The sequence below is a fragment of the Trichomonas vaginalis genome, chromosome V (genome assembly GCF_026262505.1).
Source record: "Trichomonas vaginalis G3 chromosome V, whole genome shotgun sequence".
NCBI classification, from domain to species: Eukaryota; Parabasalia; order Trichomonadida; family Trichomonadidae; genus Trichomonas; species Trichomonas vaginalis.
The window spans coordinates 7,607,287-7,625,993 of NC_067207.1; the positions used below are offsets into that span (position 1 = coordinate 7,607,287).

An 18,707-nucleotide genomic window follows, 5' to 3' on the forward strand; every position below is an offset into this window, starting at 1 on the left:
ATAAACAGTAATATTAAATAAACATTATATTATATAGTCGGAGCGATTCTATATATGTACTCTTATGCCAACTAGTTACAACCTAGTAAAATACATGGAAATATTGTAATATCCTAGCATTGCTATCGAGAAATCAAAAAATATAAGCAAAAGTCATCTTATATTTAAAGATTTTTCAAGAGCTTTGTTTGGAAATTAGTTCATTGGAAGAAGTATATAGATATGAAAACCCAAAGTATTAAGTTCGATAATATATAGTTTTTTTTTATTTTAAAATTGAATGCATACAACATTGCTCCTCTGGAGTGAATTAATTAGTTCCAACTTTTTCAAGATTCTACAGTGTAATATGCTCCTTGGAATGTCTCTTGCATGAATGTTTTTGTTTACCATCTAAAGAATTAAGATTTGAGATACAATAATCTTTGGAAAAGTAGAGGATACAACAATAAAGTATGTTCTTTCGATACATGATATCATTTTGTTACAAAAATATTCTTACTTACTCATGATTCAAAAAAAAGGTTGCAGACATACTAAAATGTTATTTATGTGGCTTGTATTTACTAGCATATGTAATTTGGTGCTAACGTATACCATCAATTTCATTATAACACAGACATATATATTACTATTAGAATTTTATTTTAATTCAATGATAAAATCAAACATTCCTTTTTGAAAATCGTTCTATCTTGTTATTATCTTTGAATGCTGCATCAAGAACTAACAATTTACAATTTTTATTCAAATTATAATATAAAATTATAGCATATTGGTTTTCAAAGTATGTTTGCTAAAAGTAATTGCGCTTATCGTTTACCCCCGCATTAACACATATAAATTTGTATTAAAAAATGATATCAAATCAAAAATATGGCTTCCTTGCTAAGAAAAGCGTCAAATTTATTATGTTTCTCCTTAGCCGAAAGTGTATAAATTGGCAGTTAGATTTATAGTATCCTAACTGTTTTTTGTAAAGTTCGTCATATCTTTAATGGTACTATTTCAGCGTGTACAATGAATACAAAAATTCTAAGAGTGCCACATAAAATAGTACTTTAGACTTGAGTTAATGCTACCAAGCAAATGTTAAAAAGATGACTTTAGTGTTTTGATAATCAAAGATTAAAATCATTATTGTCTAAATCAATAATCATAACGACAGAAGTTAATGTTTTTTCATCAGTGCTTTAAATCCACTTTTAAAAGTATACCTCAAAAATCAAAATATCAAAAAAAATCTAGTTTTTATGAATCTAAAGCTTTCTATAGTTCACATGCAAAAACCTTTAGTTTTATACTTTTTTATGGTTTTCATGAGACAAAAAGTTATGATTTAATAATTATTTTTAATTTTCCGCTGTTATCAACATAGATGACAACTTCATACACTTAGTTATCTAATATCTTGACTATTACACTCCTTAACAAAAAAAAGGTAGTGGGGCTTCCAGGCGCGTTGCGCCCTCTAGCCCTGAAGATGTTTAGTATAAATGAAGTTTTTATTCGGAAAATTGTTAGTCTTCTGGGTCGAAAACATTATATAATATGTCACTTTTCACAAATTATATATGTTTTCATGTTTTGTCACTTTTCTGTCACTTTTCGGGTAAAAACATTATTATTATTATATATAAATGAATTTTACAAAACCACCGTTACCCTTCTTTGGAAATAAGAGTAGATGTAAAGATATTATATTGAGAGAACTTAAGAAACTACCGAATGGTCTAACATTTGTAGATTTGTTCGGTGGAAGTTTCTATATATCCCATTTATGTCATACAATATTCCCAGACTCAAAGATTATATGCAATGACTTCGACAACTATATGGACCGTCTCAAACATATTCCAGACACAAACAATATATTGAAAGAGTTAAAAGAAAAGATACCTATAGGTAAGATGGAAAGTATACCATTAGATAAGAAAAATATTGTGAGAGAGGTTTTGAAAAAAGCAGAATATATAGATTGGGATAGTATATCTGCTAGACTATTATATAGTGGTGCTATAAGAGTTCATGACATTGAAACACTTATGTCAAAAGTTTTATATCTTAACTATACAAATGTTTTCAAAGAGGACATAGAAAAATATATTGAGGGTATAGAGTTTGTGAGATGTCATTGGACAGAGTTGTATGAAAAATATAAAGACAAGGAAAATGTTTTCTTTATAGTGGACCCGCCGTTCTATAACACATGGGATTTTCAATACCAAGTAGACTGGACTTTGAGAGACTCTTTAGAAACTTTAGACGTTATACATAACCATCCATGCTTTTACTTTACATCCGATAAAAGTGGTTTGGAAACCGTTATGAGATGGTTAGAGGACATACATGACTATGAGTTTATATATGACAAGATAGAATATGAGAGAGGTCCTATAAACTGGAGAAAGTGTCATAACAAAGAAATTTTACTAGTAAGTAAATGTGGTTTGAAATAGGATTACTTGTTTTAAGTTTTTTCCATTGTGACATTTATTTATTTGACGTGGCAGAAAAGTACAGAGAATATAAAGATGAACCAATGCCTGCAAATGTTCAGCATATGTACTCGTAAGAGATATTTTTATCTAATATTAAATGGACGCACAGAACTTAGCGAATGCACAGCAACCTGGACAACCAAACCCAGAGAATATTCCAAATGAAGTTAGAATACAAACTGCAATGGCAAACTATGGTCAAGTGCCAACAGATGTACAAATGCAAACTGCCATGTCAAATGACGCTGTGTTAGGTTTGCCACCATGGTATGCAAATATGAGATGGAAAGAGTTTTATACAAACCCTGAAGTGGGATATAAACAACTTTATGCAGATGACGCGAACACAGGAGTTGACCCAGAATATGTTTTCTACCAGAGGAGAAACAGAATGTATGAGCTCCAGTTAAAGAATGCTATGGAACTCAACAGGAAACGTAAGAGACTAGGTGGACATTAGATTTTTACATATAGTAAAATGGGTTTCTTCAGTAGTATTGGAAACTTCTTCAGAAGAGTTGGAAGAGGTATATGGAATGGAATAAAAACCGTAGGAAGAGGAATTTGGAACGGAGTCAAAAATATTGGTAAAAGAGTAGGTCAGTTTGTTGGTATTATACCTAAAGACCCTGAACCAGAAGAACAAGCTCCTGTTATACAACAGCCTGAACCTGCACCACAGTCTAGTTGGCAACCAAATCCAACACCTCAACCGTATTAAAAAATTATATTTTTACCGTTCGATAGTAGTTGTATATGAAACTAAGTTCTAAGTAAAACGCATGGTATAATGGAATTATTCTCTTTCTTCCATCTGTTGTAAACCATACTTGAAAGTCTGAAATACTTCCACTTGGTGGTTCATATAGCTTTGTAGGTTTTTCGTAAAAGTCATTTGCCAAGCATAAAAAAGAGTTTTGTGCACCAGAAAATGAAGCATGAACTATAATAGCATCTGAGTCGAAAACATTTTCATATGTTCCATTAGGGTTTTCGACTTCATAAAAGTCCGGGTGTACTGGATATTCTGCAGGCTGATTTAACATCCTCATAAATCTATACCATGCCAAGTTGTTATATTTTGTAGAAATATAAACGTTTTCTCCAAGGTCTTCTATTCTATTGATTTTAACAGTTGCATTTTTCCTGTCATAAATAATATCGAGATGGTACTCTCCCTCGTCAATGTTATACTGGTTTGCATATTCGATATAGATGTCGTTTATTTTTTCTTGAAAAGCTTGAAGAGTTGTTTCTAAGTTTACAAGCAAACTAACTTGTAAAAGTTTTCCCTGTTCAAATTTCTCATACATACGTTTTTCTTTGTTATAGTATCGAACTTCAAAACCGACCGTAAATGGGAAACCATGTATGGCTTCTGAAATGAACTTCATTCTACGAAAGCCAATAGCTTTTGTGACGGATGGGTCTCTTAACCATCTTAACGGGTAGTCAAAACGATAGCCTTCATGCTTTACGGTCTCTGTCTCAAACTTTTGACCGACATTCGTAAAAAGTTCATCTAATGGTTTAGTTGTAGCAACTCTTGAATTTTCTTTTTCTATTGAAAGCATATTTTATCTAGAATAAAAATGTCAAATGAAACAGCGTCTATGAGAGAAATACAACACAACCGACAACTCATTATACAAGCTCTAAATAAGAACACAACAAACTTTTCAAACTATTCTAAGATATCTGAGTCATTGAAAGAAGGAAATTTAAAACTGACATTAAACCCAATGACAGATGAGTTTCTATTTCAAGACAATAAGAACCATACTGTCTGTATAAATCCAACAAAAGGAACTTTAAACGAGAAACCTATAAATGAACTTCTTTTGAAAGCAGATGTTGACAACAAAGCAGACAAAACATATGTAGACGATGCAATAGCAAAAGAAGAAGAAAGAGCTGACAAAGCTTATGCAACAAAAGAACATACTCATCCTGAACTAGCAGACAAAACATATGTTGACAATAAAATGTCAAGTGAAGTGACAAGAGCTGAAAAGAATATTCTAAAAAGACTCATATACATACCATTGCAAATATTACAAACTTACAAGAAACCTTAAACAGTAAAAGTGCCGTTGGACATACACATACCATTGCAAATATTACAAACTTACAAGAAACCTTAAACAGGAAAAGTGCCGTTGGACATACACATACCATTGCAAATATTACAAACTTACAAGAAACCTTAAACAGGAAAAGTGCCGTTGGACATACACATACATCTTCTGAAATAACAGACTTAAACGTTAGCCTTGAAAAGAAAGCAGATAAGAACCATACACATACAAGTTTTACAACTGTTGCTATAGAAAGTATTGAAGGAACGGTTGAAGAAACTGGTGGGGATGCATTATATTGTAAACCTCCTAACTTTCCACAAGGTTTAACATCGGATGACGACATAACGACGATGAGAAACATTAGATGTAAAGATGTTTATGTCATGAAGGATGAATATAATATTAAATTCACTGCTCAAGATTTATATGACAAGAAAGCAGACAAAACAGAGCTTCAAACATTAAAGACAGAAATACTTCAAACATTATATCCTATAGGCTCTATTTATACGTCAATGAACTCTACCAGACCAGAAGTAGTACTTGGTTTTGGAACTTGGACTCAAATAGTCGACAGGTTTTTGTATTGTGCAAACTCTTCAAAGGAAACAGGTGGAAGTAAAACGATTTCAGGTGAAAATTTACCTGCACACAGTCACTACATAGATTTAAGTACATCTCAAGCAGGTTGGCATAAGCATAGATATTGGGATTGGTCAGCAATGACAAAAGGTAAAGGATATGATGTTAAAGACAACGTTAAGTTTGCTATAAATTGTTTCTGGAGTAACACTGAGGGAGGAGGAAACCATACACATCGCGTTTCAGGATATACGCAAACAACGGGACAAAGTAAAGACTACATGCCACCTTACATGACAGTTTACGCATGGTATAGAATTGCTTAGTCGTCATTTTCAACTTCTTTAGCATATTCGTCAGGAGTTGTCTTATATTTGTTAGGAACTGTCTTTGAAAGTATACCACCTTGAACTTTGACAAGTTTGAAACGAGGTCTGACAATAGTAGTTTTATCTTCTGCTTGCAGTGTGTACATTTTGCCATGTTTGCCTAAAACTTCATAATATTCTCTTGTATACTTTCTTCTATTTTTACGAACACGAATGTGAGTACCTGTCGGGTTCCCATTGTTGTCATAGTCAATAGTATTTTCATATGGGTCGCGTTTAGGTATTTCTATTTTTACTTTGTCACCTTTCTGAAGTTTGAAGCCCGGCATTCTTTCTTGTTTGTCTCTTTTGACTAAATTATTAAATATATAGTCTTTCTCTAAGTCAGGGTTGTTTTTCATTTCTTCGGGGGAATGGTTTCCCAAACCTTTTTGTTTACGGCTATTGTAAATATTTAAAACTTGTCTCATCTTTGCCTGGGAGAAGTGTCTATATTTGTCGTCATATGACATTTCATTTGCTTCACCACCTTGTGGTTGGTTTAAGTCTCTTAACATTTTTATACAACCGTCAATGACACCAAGAGCAGAATGGTTTTGGTCGACAATGAAATATTGGTTTACATTTTTTGAACGCAGATAGTTTTTTACATCATCTCTGATTTGAAAGAACTTTCACAGTCAGATGTCAGTTTTGTTGGATGGTATTTGTCAACGAATATTGTCAAAGCTGCTAAGATATCTAAAATAGCTTTGGACTGTAATGGTATGGCTTCACAGTATCTTGTGTTTTGACCGACAAATATTAGCCAGTATGGTGGTCCATCTTCTCTATACCTCGGAATGTTTTCCAAGATATCCATAAACCAAGCATTTGGTGTTGAACTAAAGATTTTTACATGAGTGCTTTCTTTGTCGCTTTAGAAACATAGGGGTCCTTGTTTGAATTCGTCATTTTTAACCTATAAGAAATGGGTTTATTTGGCGCGTTAGCAGGAGTTGCATCCAGATTTTTACCCGCAGTGGAACAATAGCCAAGGTGTATTTGGAGTTGGAAGGAAGATTTTGAGTACATTAGGTATAACTTAAGAGAAAGCACAACCTATTATACAAACTGTACAGAAAGGTTGGGATGTAGCACGAGATGCAACAAATCTTATTCCAAATCCTGAAACAAGAGGAAAAGTTCAAGGATGGATGGACAATGTAGGAAGACAAGCAGGAAACTATTATAACAAAGCAAATGACTACTATAACCAAGCAGGACACTATATGGACCAAGGTGAAAGATTCTTTAACAGAGGATATAACATGCACAACAGTGGGTAAACAATAACCAACCGCAACCACCTCAAACTTGGGGAATGTAAAATTTTTTACTGAGATGAAATGAACAATACAGCATTGAGACAAATGGGTTCAAGATGGATTTGTCGGCTTCCAGCAGTTACACAACGTGTTTGTCAAGTTCTTCCTATACCTCAGGAAGTTTTAGACCGACTTAAAAAAACCAACAACCAGTTGAAAACAAACCAAACTAAAAATTTTTTACTGAGATGAAATGACCGAAGAAGTTGAAACGGTAGATTTGACACCACAAACAAAAAAAGTTCAGAACCATTGTCAAAACCTGTCAAAGAACTTACAGATGAAGAGAAAATTCAATAATAGAAAGTGCCAGGTCTGGAAATACAAACCCTAACTATATAAGTCACTTTTCATAAAATGGAACGGCTAGTATCTCAAAAAAGAAACAGACTCTCACAAATAAAATATTGAAGTCTGAAGGAGCTTTCGAGACAACAGATGGAAAAGTTTACTTCACTGACCAACAGTTCATTATAGAACATCTCATTGACTTAGAGTCGAAATATTCTAAACTTTACAACAAACACAAAAAGTTGAAAGGAAAACAAAAACAAATGGCATATGATATTTATGAAGATGTTGACGACACAAACTGTTCCTGCAAGTGAAGTAAAGTCAGAGGAACCGAAAAGTGACGAAAAACCGATAGAAGAAGAAAAACCAAAAACTGAAGATAAACCAAAACCAAAGTTAGTTTGGAAACTAAACCAAGTCAACCTTCATTAGCTGGTATGGGTTGGCGTCAAAGACTTATGGCAGCAGGCGGTTATGTAAAGTAAAGAAAAAATATTTTTTTATTTTTATAAAAATGCCCCCATATAGAATGGATAGAAAATCTGCTAGAATAAAAGCAGAGTTGCAAAGATATGGTTGGAGAGTTTCGAAGAAGTTTAAATATAGGAAGGAAGACCCATAAAAGTCTATGACAAATTGTCTGGTCTTCGCTACGAAATGGATTTGGAAACAGCACGTGCCAATTATCCAAACAGACTAGAGAGGTAGAAAGAAGAACGTCTTATGGACATGCCTTTCGATGTTAGTGAACCTCAAGTTGAAGGACACGACGGCTTTGCCAGATTCTACTGGAAACATGACGAACAATTGCATCCTTTTGAGAAGGAAAAAAGGAAAGGTGAAGACGCACATGCTCCCATGAAAGAACAAGATATGCATATGAGAATACCTGTGAAGTTAGAAGTCAAATTACTTCTGGTCGAACCTTTACAGTAAACTTTGACGAAGGAAAGAACAAAGAAGGCTTCATGGGAGTACTTGCTGCATACAAGACGGAAATAAGAAAGGACACAATCTCAGATTGACCATAACAGATTTGGATGGTCACATTTACTATGCATATGGCAATGAACAAACAGCTGCAATGCTTCTTGACGCTTTCAAGACTACAAAGAGAGAACAAAATGGTTGACTCCGACTCAGACATTTTGAATGCAATTGAAGGAATTGCAAGTGTCAAGTTCGAATGGTACCAACCTAACCCTCAAGCAGTCAGACAACATGCTGGATACTTCCCGTTCAGAAATAAGTCTGACATTGACTTGACAAGGTATGGAATTTACAATTCAATTGAAACAATTGTCAATGAACCTTGTATTCTTACATGTCTCAGGAACTCTGGTCTTGTTACAGATGAGAAAATGAAGTATCTTGAGTCATGTGTGAAGACAAGGTACATTCTCAGAGTCAATTGGCAAAAATTGCACCGTTGGCAAATGTCAATATCCGAGTCAACATACCTACAGCTAAAGGTTCTTCACATGACGACTATGTTGTTGACAAAGACTTACCATGGTTGAAGATTGTAATTGTCCACAACCACTTCATGTTGAACGAAAGTCTTACAAACCCATTGTTCGGAAAAGGCAAGTGCAACATTGTCAGAGCTGTAAACATTCTTTTCGAGAAAGGTTTGTTGGAACCAATTCCAGATGACAAGCTGACAGAAACTTTTGTACCAAAAGACGAAACAAACTTTTCATTGTTAGCAAGACCAAAAGTTGTTCCAGACAAAGTTCTAGTACAAAAGAAGTACACAATTCCACAAGGAGTTGGATTGTTCGGATACCAACCTGAACCAGAAGAACTTCCAATGAGGTTGCAAGAACTTCAAGATGCTATAAACAAACTTCCATTGAGACATCCAATTGACGTCAAATTGTATTGGAGAGCAATCTGAGTTAGGTCAGAAGGTTTTATATGAAACAGGTTGCTTCGACGATGTTTATGAGATAAAGGAGAAGTTTCTCAGAAGATAAGAGACTCACTTGAATTTCCACAAACTGGACCAATTGGTTGTGACAAGTTCGACTCAAACGAAAAGATATACTATGTCGACCTTAACGCTGCGTACATGAGGTTTGTCCAATATATTCCGACTGGAATTCCAAACGAAGATGGTGAGTTCCCGGGAAGGAACTATACAGTTGAAAAGTCATACAAAACTGTATGATATTAGGAAAGCTTCAAACCCAAACTGCAATGACACTCAAATTGCTTATGAATTCGACATGGGGATATTCCATTAAGAAACCTCAAGAGATGAAGAGTAAACATTATGAGAAGGTCGACAACTTTGTTGAAAGGTTTTCTCCTTTTGTTTTGAAAGTAGAATTCACTCAAGGTCAAAGTGGCTTAGTAACCACATTAAAACCTATTGTCGAACATTGGTCTTACCCTCAGTTCGCAAAGGCAGTCCTTGACAACTACAACAAATTCTTCTCCGAAGTCAAATCCAAAGTGAAGGTTTACTATGAGAACATTGACGCACTCATGACGAACGAAGAAGGATACAACAAACTCATTGAAATGGGAATGGTCGGTGAAAAGATGGGTCGATTCAAATTGGACAAAATTTTCACCGAAGTTCATGTCCTCTCCAAGCGTAAGTACTGGGGTGTTAAAGAAGATGGTGAAATAGTTAAACATTGCATGAAATAAAAAATTGCATGAAGTAAAAACGTTTTTTAAACCATATATTTTTACATATATTAAATGCTTCAGGTTGAAAAACAAAGAACAAAAGTAGTAGATACAAAACCGTTAGACTATATCTTTACAAATGCTGGTAGGACTATTTCAGATGAAGAAATTTCATCCCGAGTATACAGGTTTGACTATCCAATTCGTTGGCTTCAAAGTCCTTCAGATGCAAAGGCAATAGGATTTAGAAGAGTTTTGTTTTCAAATAGAACTAACGCATTTATGTTCGCAGTATATTTTCATGGGCAGTATAAAGGTTCTGATGGTCTAATAGACAAATTTGATGAAATGAGGATCTTTACAGTTCGTTCAGACGAAAGTCTTGAGAAAACTCTAAATGACTTTCAAACTCAAATGAACAAATATTATTGGGAATTTCAAGAAAAATACGACTCTTTACTAAATGGAACATACTATCTGAAACTAGAATATGACAAGATGAACTCCACCGTTTCATTTCAAAAGATTGAAATTAACCCTCCAAGAGATACAGAGTTTTTATTTTGGAAAGTAGACAAACGTTCTTGGGCACAATTTCTTCGGTTACTAAACCAGAACGAACCATTACCACCAGATGGTCCATTTAAATTTATACTTCCACCAGCAGATTTGACAGTTTATAGAAACGTGTTTGACCCTCAAAATGTTATGTGTCATGCAAGTTTCAGTTCAAGCAACAATAGTTTTCTATGTATTGGTAAGGACTTTTATGACTTTGCTTCTAAATTCTACGAACCACCTAGTAACAGTTTCTCTGACTTTCAAGTTTGGTTCACAACAAATGGTGTGCAACATATAATACCATTGTACTATGACTTTTATCTCGAATTGTCTTTCATATATAACTACGGAAAAGTGCTGAAAAAGTATTGAAAAATATATTATAGGTGAAGTGGTGAGATCTCACCTCTTTTTTCACCTAATTTTTCACCCGTTGAATTTTCATGAATTTTCCCGAAATAAAAAATAAAGTTAGTTAAAATGAGATGTTTACTGAAGGTGCTACCATGTTACCATGTGCTACCAGGTAATTTAACTTCTCTGAAAAAATGAGACAACATGACATTTTGACAACAGTCGGGAAAATGTCAAGACTTCTTCATCGTAACGAGTGTAAATGAACCAAAAATATATTTTAGGGTAGCATGTTAGATCTAACACGTTTTCTAACATTTTTTTTTCACCCTCTTGAATTTTGTATAAAAACCAACCGCCTGTTTTCTTCCGGTTGCTATATTCTTCACAAAATGCTTGTTTTGAGGTCGAGCCACTTTTGGCTCCACCTAATTTTTCAACCAAAATTCATGAGTTTTGTGTGTTTCCTTAAGATAGAAAAAATAAAAATATATTTTATGTTAGCATGTTAGATCTAACACGTTTTCTAACCTCATTTCTAACCTCATTTCTACCATCGTAGAAAACTCTCGAAATTCATGAGTTTTGTGTGTTTCCTTAAGATAGAAAAAGTGAGTTAGTATTTTTAAAAAAATATTTTTTATTTTTATTGTAAGAACATGTTAGCAACAACAGCACCAAACTCTTTAGTCATGAACCCAACATCTATGTTAGTAGAATTGAAAAGCTTCATTCCTTCTTCATATACTTTCGAAACAGAAATCCAGAAGATAAAGCAAGAACTTCTCCAAGGAGATTTAGATTGCACTGCAAAAGATGAAACAAATGAACAGTATCTTTATGAAATGGAGGACCTCATCGACCATTTGCCTAAACTTCCTGAAATCCAACAACAAAAGCTCACTATTCCTGAATTCGATGAAATAGAAGTGAAACCAACTGACTCAGTAGAAATAAAGAAGTTCATACGTAAGGTTAACTATGAGTTTCTTGGATTTCATTGCAACCACAAAGTCATGGACAAAGACTGCGATATTGTATATTTCATTGACATATATAAATCTGAAGAATTTAAGACCTACGACAACTTTGTTTCGTTAGTTGCTGAATGTGTATGGCAGATAAGAGATAAAGATAGAAGAGGCAAAGTATGGAACAAACAAATAAGACCCGCTATGTTTGAGATGAAGAGAGCAATTGACGCTATAGTTGTACTTGCAGGACAAATTTCAATGTACAATGCTAAAATGAACCCGCAATGTTCTAAATGTAAAGCAGCAATGAGGAGATATAACTACTCCGTCAAAGAGATAGAAAGAATGAGAAACGACTATGCTGACTTAAAGAAAGAAGCAGAAAAGCCAGCAGAAGATAAAATGGACATGTTAGAATTTCTGAACAAAAACTATCCAACAGCAGAAGATTTCCTTCTATCTGACGTCAAGAAGAAATATAAAGAAACTTTCGGCATAGTTAAAACATTCGATATCCTCAGCGAAGAAATAGAAGCTACAAAACTGTTTAGAGTCTCACGAATTCATAACGTTTACCATGTAAAACGCTTATAAAATAACTGGGGTAGAAAAGAGGTTAGAAAAGAGGTGAGATCTAACCTTCTACCCTAAAATATATTTTTGCTGAAAAATGACCAAAATTCTGAGTAAAATAATTTTTAGGGCTTGTGTCAAACCGTTGAGTTTTCACAAAATTCCAAAAATAACGTTTACCATGTGAAACGCTTATAAAATAACTGGGGTAGAAAAGAGGTTAGAAATGAGGTTAGATCTAACCTTCTACCCTAAAATATATTTTTGTCTGATTTACGCTCATTACGATGAAGAAGTCTTGACAAAACATGTACGAAGAAGTCTTGACAAAACATGTACGAAGAAGTCTTGACAAAACATGTACGATGAAATCATGAAAATTCACGAGGGTAGAAAACAGGTTAGAAAACAGGTTAGATCTAACCTTCTACCCTAAAATATATTTTTGCTGAAAAAAATGACCAAATTTCATTATATAACTGTTATTTTTTTACGAAGAGAACTTTGACACTTCGTCAAAAAAATCCCTGAAATCATATCTTTTATACAAGATAGAAAAAATAAAGTTAGTTTTTTATAAAATATTTTTTTTATTTTGTATGTAAGGACAGAAAATGTTAAAGGTTGAGTTTGAAACAGTTAGAAAGATAGACAATGACACCAAATTGGTTAGAATATGTGATTTAAACGTAAGATACTCAAAGAAATACAACAAATATTCTTTGTCAGACATTTTATCTCCATTTGGAAAGAGACCGAAGGACTGGGTTAAAAATGCTTCTACTCAGAAAATTTTGACAAGAAATCCTGAGCTTATGATATCGGTAAGATTCTATGGAACTGCAGCATATCTCATTGACAAAAGTCTTATACCAATAGTTTTGTTATGGTTAGACCCAGTTGTTGGATATAACTTCATAACATATGTTCATTCGATACGGAACGTTGCAGTGAAGGCTTACTTTACATCGTTCAGAAACCGAAGGACTTCAATACAAAGAGATATAAGATAGGAAGAACATATAATATAACTCAAAGATATGACAGTATAGTCAATAGAGTCAAGGTTGTGTTTGTTAACGATATGAGAGCTGCAGAAACAGAAACTACTTGAAAAGTTTGAGAAAATGTATGGTGCTCCCACGAAAGGTAAAGAAACGTTTGAAGTAGATGAGATAGATAAAGCTATAAAATTATTTGACGAAGTTGCTGAAAAATACATGTAAAGCGTTTATTTTTGGTCTTTGTGAAAGTCAGGAAATAACGCTAGTTTTTTATAAAATATTTTTTTTATTTTGTATGTAAGGACAGATATGTCAACATCAGAGAACACAACAACTGCTATTCATGAAGCCATAAATGAAGAATACGAGTACATACAGTATAACAAACAGTTACGTCTCATTCGTTCGGTCAAAGACGACATGTACCAAATGCAAAGTATTTTGACAGCATGTTTTGCTCCAGATACCAAACATACAGACGATTGGTTCAAAAACCAAAGCACACAAGAACTTTTGAGCGAAGCACAGCGAGACCGACTTTTTTCGGGGTCGCCTAAAACTCATGAAAATCGTAAAAATTTGCCAAATGGTTGAGAGGTTGGTATGTACATAGACTTCTTGTAAATGCTGTTGCAATGTGGGCTTCGCCTCGTTATGCTTGGTATATTTACAGACTTCTTGACGAAATTCATAGACAAGAACGTGAAGAGCTAGAGAACAAGCTTGAAGCAAAAGACAAAAACATACAGAAAAGAATACCACGTTCGGTACCAAAAGGAAAGGAAAAGAACTATAAGTATATGATTTATACTGAAGAGATGGAAAATGAAGAAGACAGAGATATGGTTATGTTGCATTTAGTCAGAAGAAACAACAAAAGCTTTTACGACCTTGCTAAGATTTACAAATCTGACAGAAATTGGTTCTATCGCGAAAACTTACCGATTTCAATGACCCCAAATGAAGATGTGAAACAAATAGTTCAAGATACGTTACCTCAAACACACTATGATATTAAAGGTTGTACAATACTTACCTTCAAAGAAGATTTGCCATTGTTAAAGGAAAAATAACAGAGTATTTTGACAACTTCAAACAAGCAGAGTAAATGAACCATTTATTTTTCAAGCTTGACTTCAGATGGCTCAGGTAGCTCTATAAGGTAAATTGACTTGTCAAATCCTTCTGGCATTCCGAGTCCTTCCATCCGACAGGGAAAAAATTTCCCGACAACTGGAAGAACTCTTCCTTCCGACAGGAAAAAATTTTCCTTCCAACTGGAAAAAAATTTCCTGTTGTCCGTCCGTAAACCATTCAAATTTTCGAAAATTGAGAACTTTTTGGTCGAACTTCAGAAAAAGTTTTTCCTTCCGACAGAAAAAGTTTTTCCTTCCAACAGGAAAAATTTTTCCTTCCGACAGGACACAAACGAATGTCCGACGTACCACCAACCGAGTCCATTCCAAAGCCAGAAGAACCGACAGCCCCAGCACCACAACAGACTAAGACTAAACACTTACATTTTTCAAGCTTGACTTTTTACAATTTGAACTTTGTTTGCGTAGATATGAATTCTGAAAGAAGTATGAGGGTCTTGTATGACTTTGTACTTCTCCCATAGTTCATGTCTGTCAAACTTACCTGCCATGGACTCTTTCATAAGTTCCATGAAATCGTCTTCGGACAATCCGGGGAAAAGTACAATGTCAGTAAAGTATTCTCTTTACATCCTTACTTAAACTCTTTGCTGTCTGTACACAAATGACAACTGAGATGTTAAAGTGTCTGAGCTTCCTAAGAATTCGACACATGTCTTGTTCTCTATTCTTTAACAAAGGATGAGAAGCAAAGTCATCTAAGATAAGAAGACATCTATGAGGGTACGTTTTCCAATCGTAAGATTGCAATTTCTTCGAAATGTATTCTATCTCTTTCTGTTTGTTTCTGAAGTTTTCTTCTCTAATATTCTCTGCATTTCCTCATTTGGGTCTTTTAAACTTCGAATTTATATACTCATTTATAGCATTGTACTTCAAAACTCTTCTTTGGTACTTCTTTATCCAATCTAACAACTCAGAGTCTTTTATACATACTAACTTAGACTTCTTTATAATATCTTTGAACGAATTGACGGTTTGGTCAAATTGACCCGAAGTACTACAAATGACAACTAACTCATAGAATGGGTTCTTCTCATCTAGTTCTTGTTGTTGTGCAGCCATTTTAAGATAAGTGAAAGTCTTACCCGACCCAGGCGGTGCAATTAGACCTGTTATACCATTCTGAGCAAATAAGAACTTGTCATGTATGGGTTTTATCTGAGCATTTTCCAACTTCCTCTTGTTCTTATTTAAAAACATTCTCAAATTTTTGTCAATGTCAGCAAACTTTTTTTCTAACATTTTTTAGAAAAATTAAAATTTTTATCTTTTAGAAAATGTCTAGCGATTTCGCTATCTATATTCGAGACAAACTTTTCGACAGCAAAACATCTGTAGACCATAAAATCTTACATAGTGTAAACAAGAAAGGTGAATTTGTTCTAAAGTTCTGTTTCTGGGAATATGACAAGAACCATAAAACATTAAGCAGAGCAGTCTTAAAATTTGTCAATGACAGACTTGTTGACAGAGATGACGCCTCTTGGAGAGATGAAGTCCAACAAAACTTCTTAGAATGCAAAGAAGACACATGCACTGTTCTTGAAGATGAAATAGAAAACAGAATAGAAGAGCTATTAAAGGACAAAGAACTTTTACAAAAATATGGTTCTGAGAAATTTGACATAACTCCACCAGAAAAGAAGAAGAGAGAAAAGAAAGAAAAGAAAGTAGAAGAAGAGAAGAAAGAACCAGAGCCAGAGAAGAAGAAAATTTGACATGTAAAAATAAAATTTTATTTTTAGAACATTTCTGGGTCAATGTCAATGTTCTCTTCCTCTTTAGGAGTAAAACACTGGCTTAGACTCTAAAATCTTTTTACCCAATTTACCTTGAACTTCAACTATCTTAGACTCATAATATTCATAGTCGTCTGCTTTCTTTGGTTCATAAGGTATAACAAGTTTGTATGCTTTGCCTTCTTTAAGGTTTGAAAACCTTCTGTCAAAACTTTCTTTGACTGCTAACAAACCTTCTATGTCTAAGTCTTCAAATTTCGCACCATTTTTAGTCACAATAGCAAACTTAACTGGTTCGATGTTCCAAACTTTGCTGAATGAAGACTTTTTCAAAATGGTAGAAGTAAACATTCAAATATGTGAATGGGTCTAGTTCTTCTTTAAGTCCTGACATGTACTTGTTTACTGAGATGAATTTCGTCATCTTTTTCTATCGGATAAAAAAAATATTTTTTTTAAAATTTACTCATAAAAATTTTTCTTTGTATATACACCATTCTGTACGTCTAAAAGACTTTTGACATTTGCCAAGAATGTTCGTTTAGACGCTGTCATATAACCATACTCTTGACAATATTGTTTATACGAATCGTACAATGACCTTTCATCTAAACACTCAAAGTCAGTTTCATCTATGAACAGTTCATATACACTCTTGTTTGCTTCTAACAATGTTTCTCTCTTCGGTATGTTGGAATTTGTCTTGGATTGAACTTTGAAATATCTAATGTCATAAAATATGAGAACAAGTGGTTGTAAAAGTCAGATGTCAAAGTTTCTGCTAAGTCGTCAAAATATTCTGTATCTTGCATGTGAGCTTCTGACGTTCTGACAACTACATATCTTCTGTCAGAACTTTCTAACTTCATCGGAACAACATTGTTTGAAACCATAATGAAATTTGCAACATTTTCACAAACTCTTTGGTCTTTATACTTTCTTTCAACAAACTCCAACTTTGTCTGTTATAAGACTCTTCAAAGCATCTGAGTTCAAAACTTTTGTTGTATCTATACTTTGAAGTTCATTGCAAACTATAAGTTTCATATTCTCTATTGAAGAGTTAAATTTACCACAGATGTTTTCTAAGTTTGTCATATTCGGGTTCGAATAACCTTCTAACAGTTTGCACAAAATATCTGTAAAGAAAGTGTTCTTACCTGTTCCTTGTTTTCCAATTATAATGAGAGCAGTTTCATTTTTAGCACTTGGATGTTGTAAGATGTTTGCAAACCAACATAAGATATACTCATAGACTCTTTCGTTTCCATTGCATATAATTTCTTTGACATGGTCTAACCAAGCTTCTATAACATTTTCTTTCCATTCTACTTGTTCATATTTATATCCAGTGAAGATAGAATAGAAGTTTGGAGAAGGTGTATAAAACTTTATACCACGAACTGAAAAATCTTCAAGTTTTGACAATAAGATATCCCAAGCATCTAACATCTTCATGCCAACTTGTACGACTTTTATTTTCTTAAGTTTCTGTCTACATTCTTGTTCTGAAACTATTGTTGCTCTTGGTTTGTTAAAGACTACATCCCATTCTTTCATAACATAACATTCTGGGGCAGAGTCGACATAAATGACTAAACGTTTCAAATTCTCGACTGCTTGTTATAGTCTCGAAATGGACACATATTTCTGAATGTTTGGAAGTCATAAAAATCTGAAACATCTATTCTGTACATTTTTATAAAAATAAAAAAAATATTTTTTTATTCTTGAGCTATTTGTTGCATTTGTTGTTCTTGAGCTATTTGTTGCATTTGTTGTTCTTGAGCTATTTGTTGTTGAAGTTGTTCTTGTAATACAATACTTTCACCAGTTGCATCTTCCAATTCGAAACTTTCTGCCGTCATTGACAAATACATAGGACATAAAAGTTTTACAGGAACAAAGTTTGCGTCAACTAAGGTTAAGTTTATGTTTGCTAAAGTGTTTGAGTTTACTAAAGCTGAAAAACTCTGCATTCGAATGAACAATAGGCAAACCAGCAGAGAAAGTGTTGTTTATACGCATAAGTATCTTTTGGTCATAGTAGTTTCTGTCGACATTCGAATAACACTTTGAACCTAAGTTTGAAACAATATATATAAATAGGTGTACTTAAAGTCAATGGAACAGACATTCCTTGTATGACACCTTTTCCTGTTATAGGAAACTGTTGGTAGTAAAAACCAGATATAAGTTTTGTATTATAGCTCATATTGTTTATAGTAAACTCAGTCGGACATCCAAACATAATGAAACCTGCTCTAGTTGCAGCACATTTTACACCCGTACTTAAAGTATTAAATAAGTCAACAAACCTGTTGGTGGTATATCTGAGTAAGTATCTTCAAAGGAGTATTTTTTACCATTCACAACAATAAAATCTTCTGGTGTCAAAAGAGCAAAACAAGCTTTAGTCGTCATTGTGTTTAAAGTTAGTTTACAATATCGTCCTTGAGGACTTTGTAAGTTTGTTGTTATAGAATTATATGACTCAGGGTTTTTAGTCGTAATAGTATAAACCACTATGTCTTCTGCCATTTAC

General features: G+C 33.7%; 6 protein-coding genes and 6 pseudogenes across 12 annotated transcripts, besides 2 other annotated features; 7 read left to right on the forward strand and 5 right to left on the reverse strand.

Annotated features, from left to right (window-relative positions):
• Nucleotides 1-1,532: part of a mobile genetic element that runs on past the window's edge.
• A 1,066-nt stretch (nucleotides 1,533-2,598) lies between these two features.
• Nucleotides 2,599-2,961, forward strand: TVAGG3_0295740 (uncharacterized protein; the record flags this gene model as incomplete). Its single annotated transcript, XM_051229296.1, has 1 exon — nucleotides 2,599-2,961. One exon carries the CDS (start codon nucleotides 2,599-2,601, stop codon nucleotides 2,959-2,961), a length of 363 nt encoding a protein of 120 aa, XP_051099026.1.
• An 18-nt stretch (nucleotides 2,962-2,979) lies between these two features.
• Nucleotides 2,980-3,222, forward strand: TVAGG3_0295750 (serine threonine-protein phosphatase family; the record flags this gene model as incomplete). Its single annotated transcript, XM_051229297.1, has 1 exon — nucleotides 2,980-3,222. The coding sequence occupies one exon, from the start codon at nucleotides 2,980-2,982 to the stop codon at nucleotides 3,220-3,222; it is 243 nt and encodes an 80-aa protein (XP_051099027.1).
• Nucleotides 3,223-3,226: 4 nt separating this feature from the next.
• TVAGG3_0295760 (uncharacterized protein) lies at nucleotides 3,227-3,756 on the reverse strand (the record flags this gene model as incomplete). Its single annotated transcript, XM_051229298.1, has 1 exon — nucleotides 3,227-3,754. A coding segment is annotated over one exon (528 nt), but the record flags the coding sequence as incomplete, so codon positions are not given.
• A 586-nt stretch (nucleotides 3,757-4,342) lies between these two features.
• Nucleotides 4,343-18,707: part of a mobile genetic element that runs on past the window's edge.
• Nucleotides 5,487-5,822, reverse strand: TVAGG3_0295780 (uncharacterized protein; the record flags this gene model as incomplete). Its single annotated transcript, XM_051229299.1, has 1 exon — nucleotides 5,487-5,822. The coding sequence occupies one exon, from the start codon at nucleotides 5,820-5,822 to the stop codon at nucleotides 5,487-5,489; it is 336 nt and encodes a 111-aa protein (XP_051099029.1).
• TVAGG3_0295790 lies at nucleotides 8,013-9,815 on the forward strand (annotated as a pseudogene). The gene has a single exon. A coding segment is annotated over exon 1 (1,803 nt).
• On the forward strand, nucleotides 9,870-10,730 carry TVAGG3_0295800 (uncharacterized protein; the record flags this gene model as incomplete). Its single annotated transcript, XM_051229300.1, has 1 exon — nucleotides 9,870-10,730. One exon carries the CDS (start codon nucleotides 9,870-9,872, stop codon nucleotides 10,728-10,730), a length of 861 nt encoding a protein of 286 aa, XP_051099030.1.
• Nucleotides 11,372-12,280, forward strand: TVAGG3_0295810 (organellar and viral DNA polymerase type B; the record flags this gene model as incomplete). Its single annotated transcript, XM_051229301.1, has 1 exon — nucleotides 11,372-12,280. The coding sequence occupies one exon, from the start codon at nucleotides 11,372-11,374 to the stop codon at nucleotides 12,278-12,280; it is 909 nt and encodes a 302-aa protein (XP_051099031.1).
• Nucleotides 13,938-14,371, forward strand: TVAGG3_0295820 (annotated as a pseudogene). The gene has a single exon. A coding segment is annotated over exon 1 (434 nt).
• TVAGG3_0295830 lies at nucleotides 15,734-16,148 on the forward strand (annotated as a pseudogene). The gene has a single exon. A coding segment is annotated over exon 1 (415 nt).
• TVAGG3_0295840 lies at nucleotides 16,165-16,586 on the reverse strand (annotated as a pseudogene). The gene has a single exon. A coding segment is annotated over exon 1 (422 nt).
• Nucleotides 17,257-17,859, reverse strand: TVAGG3_0295850 (annotated as a pseudogene). The gene has a single exon. A coding segment is annotated over exon 1 (603 nt).
• On the reverse strand, nucleotides 17,887-18,703 carry TVAGG3_0295860 (annotated as a pseudogene). Its single transcript has one exon. A coding segment is annotated over exon 1 (817 nt).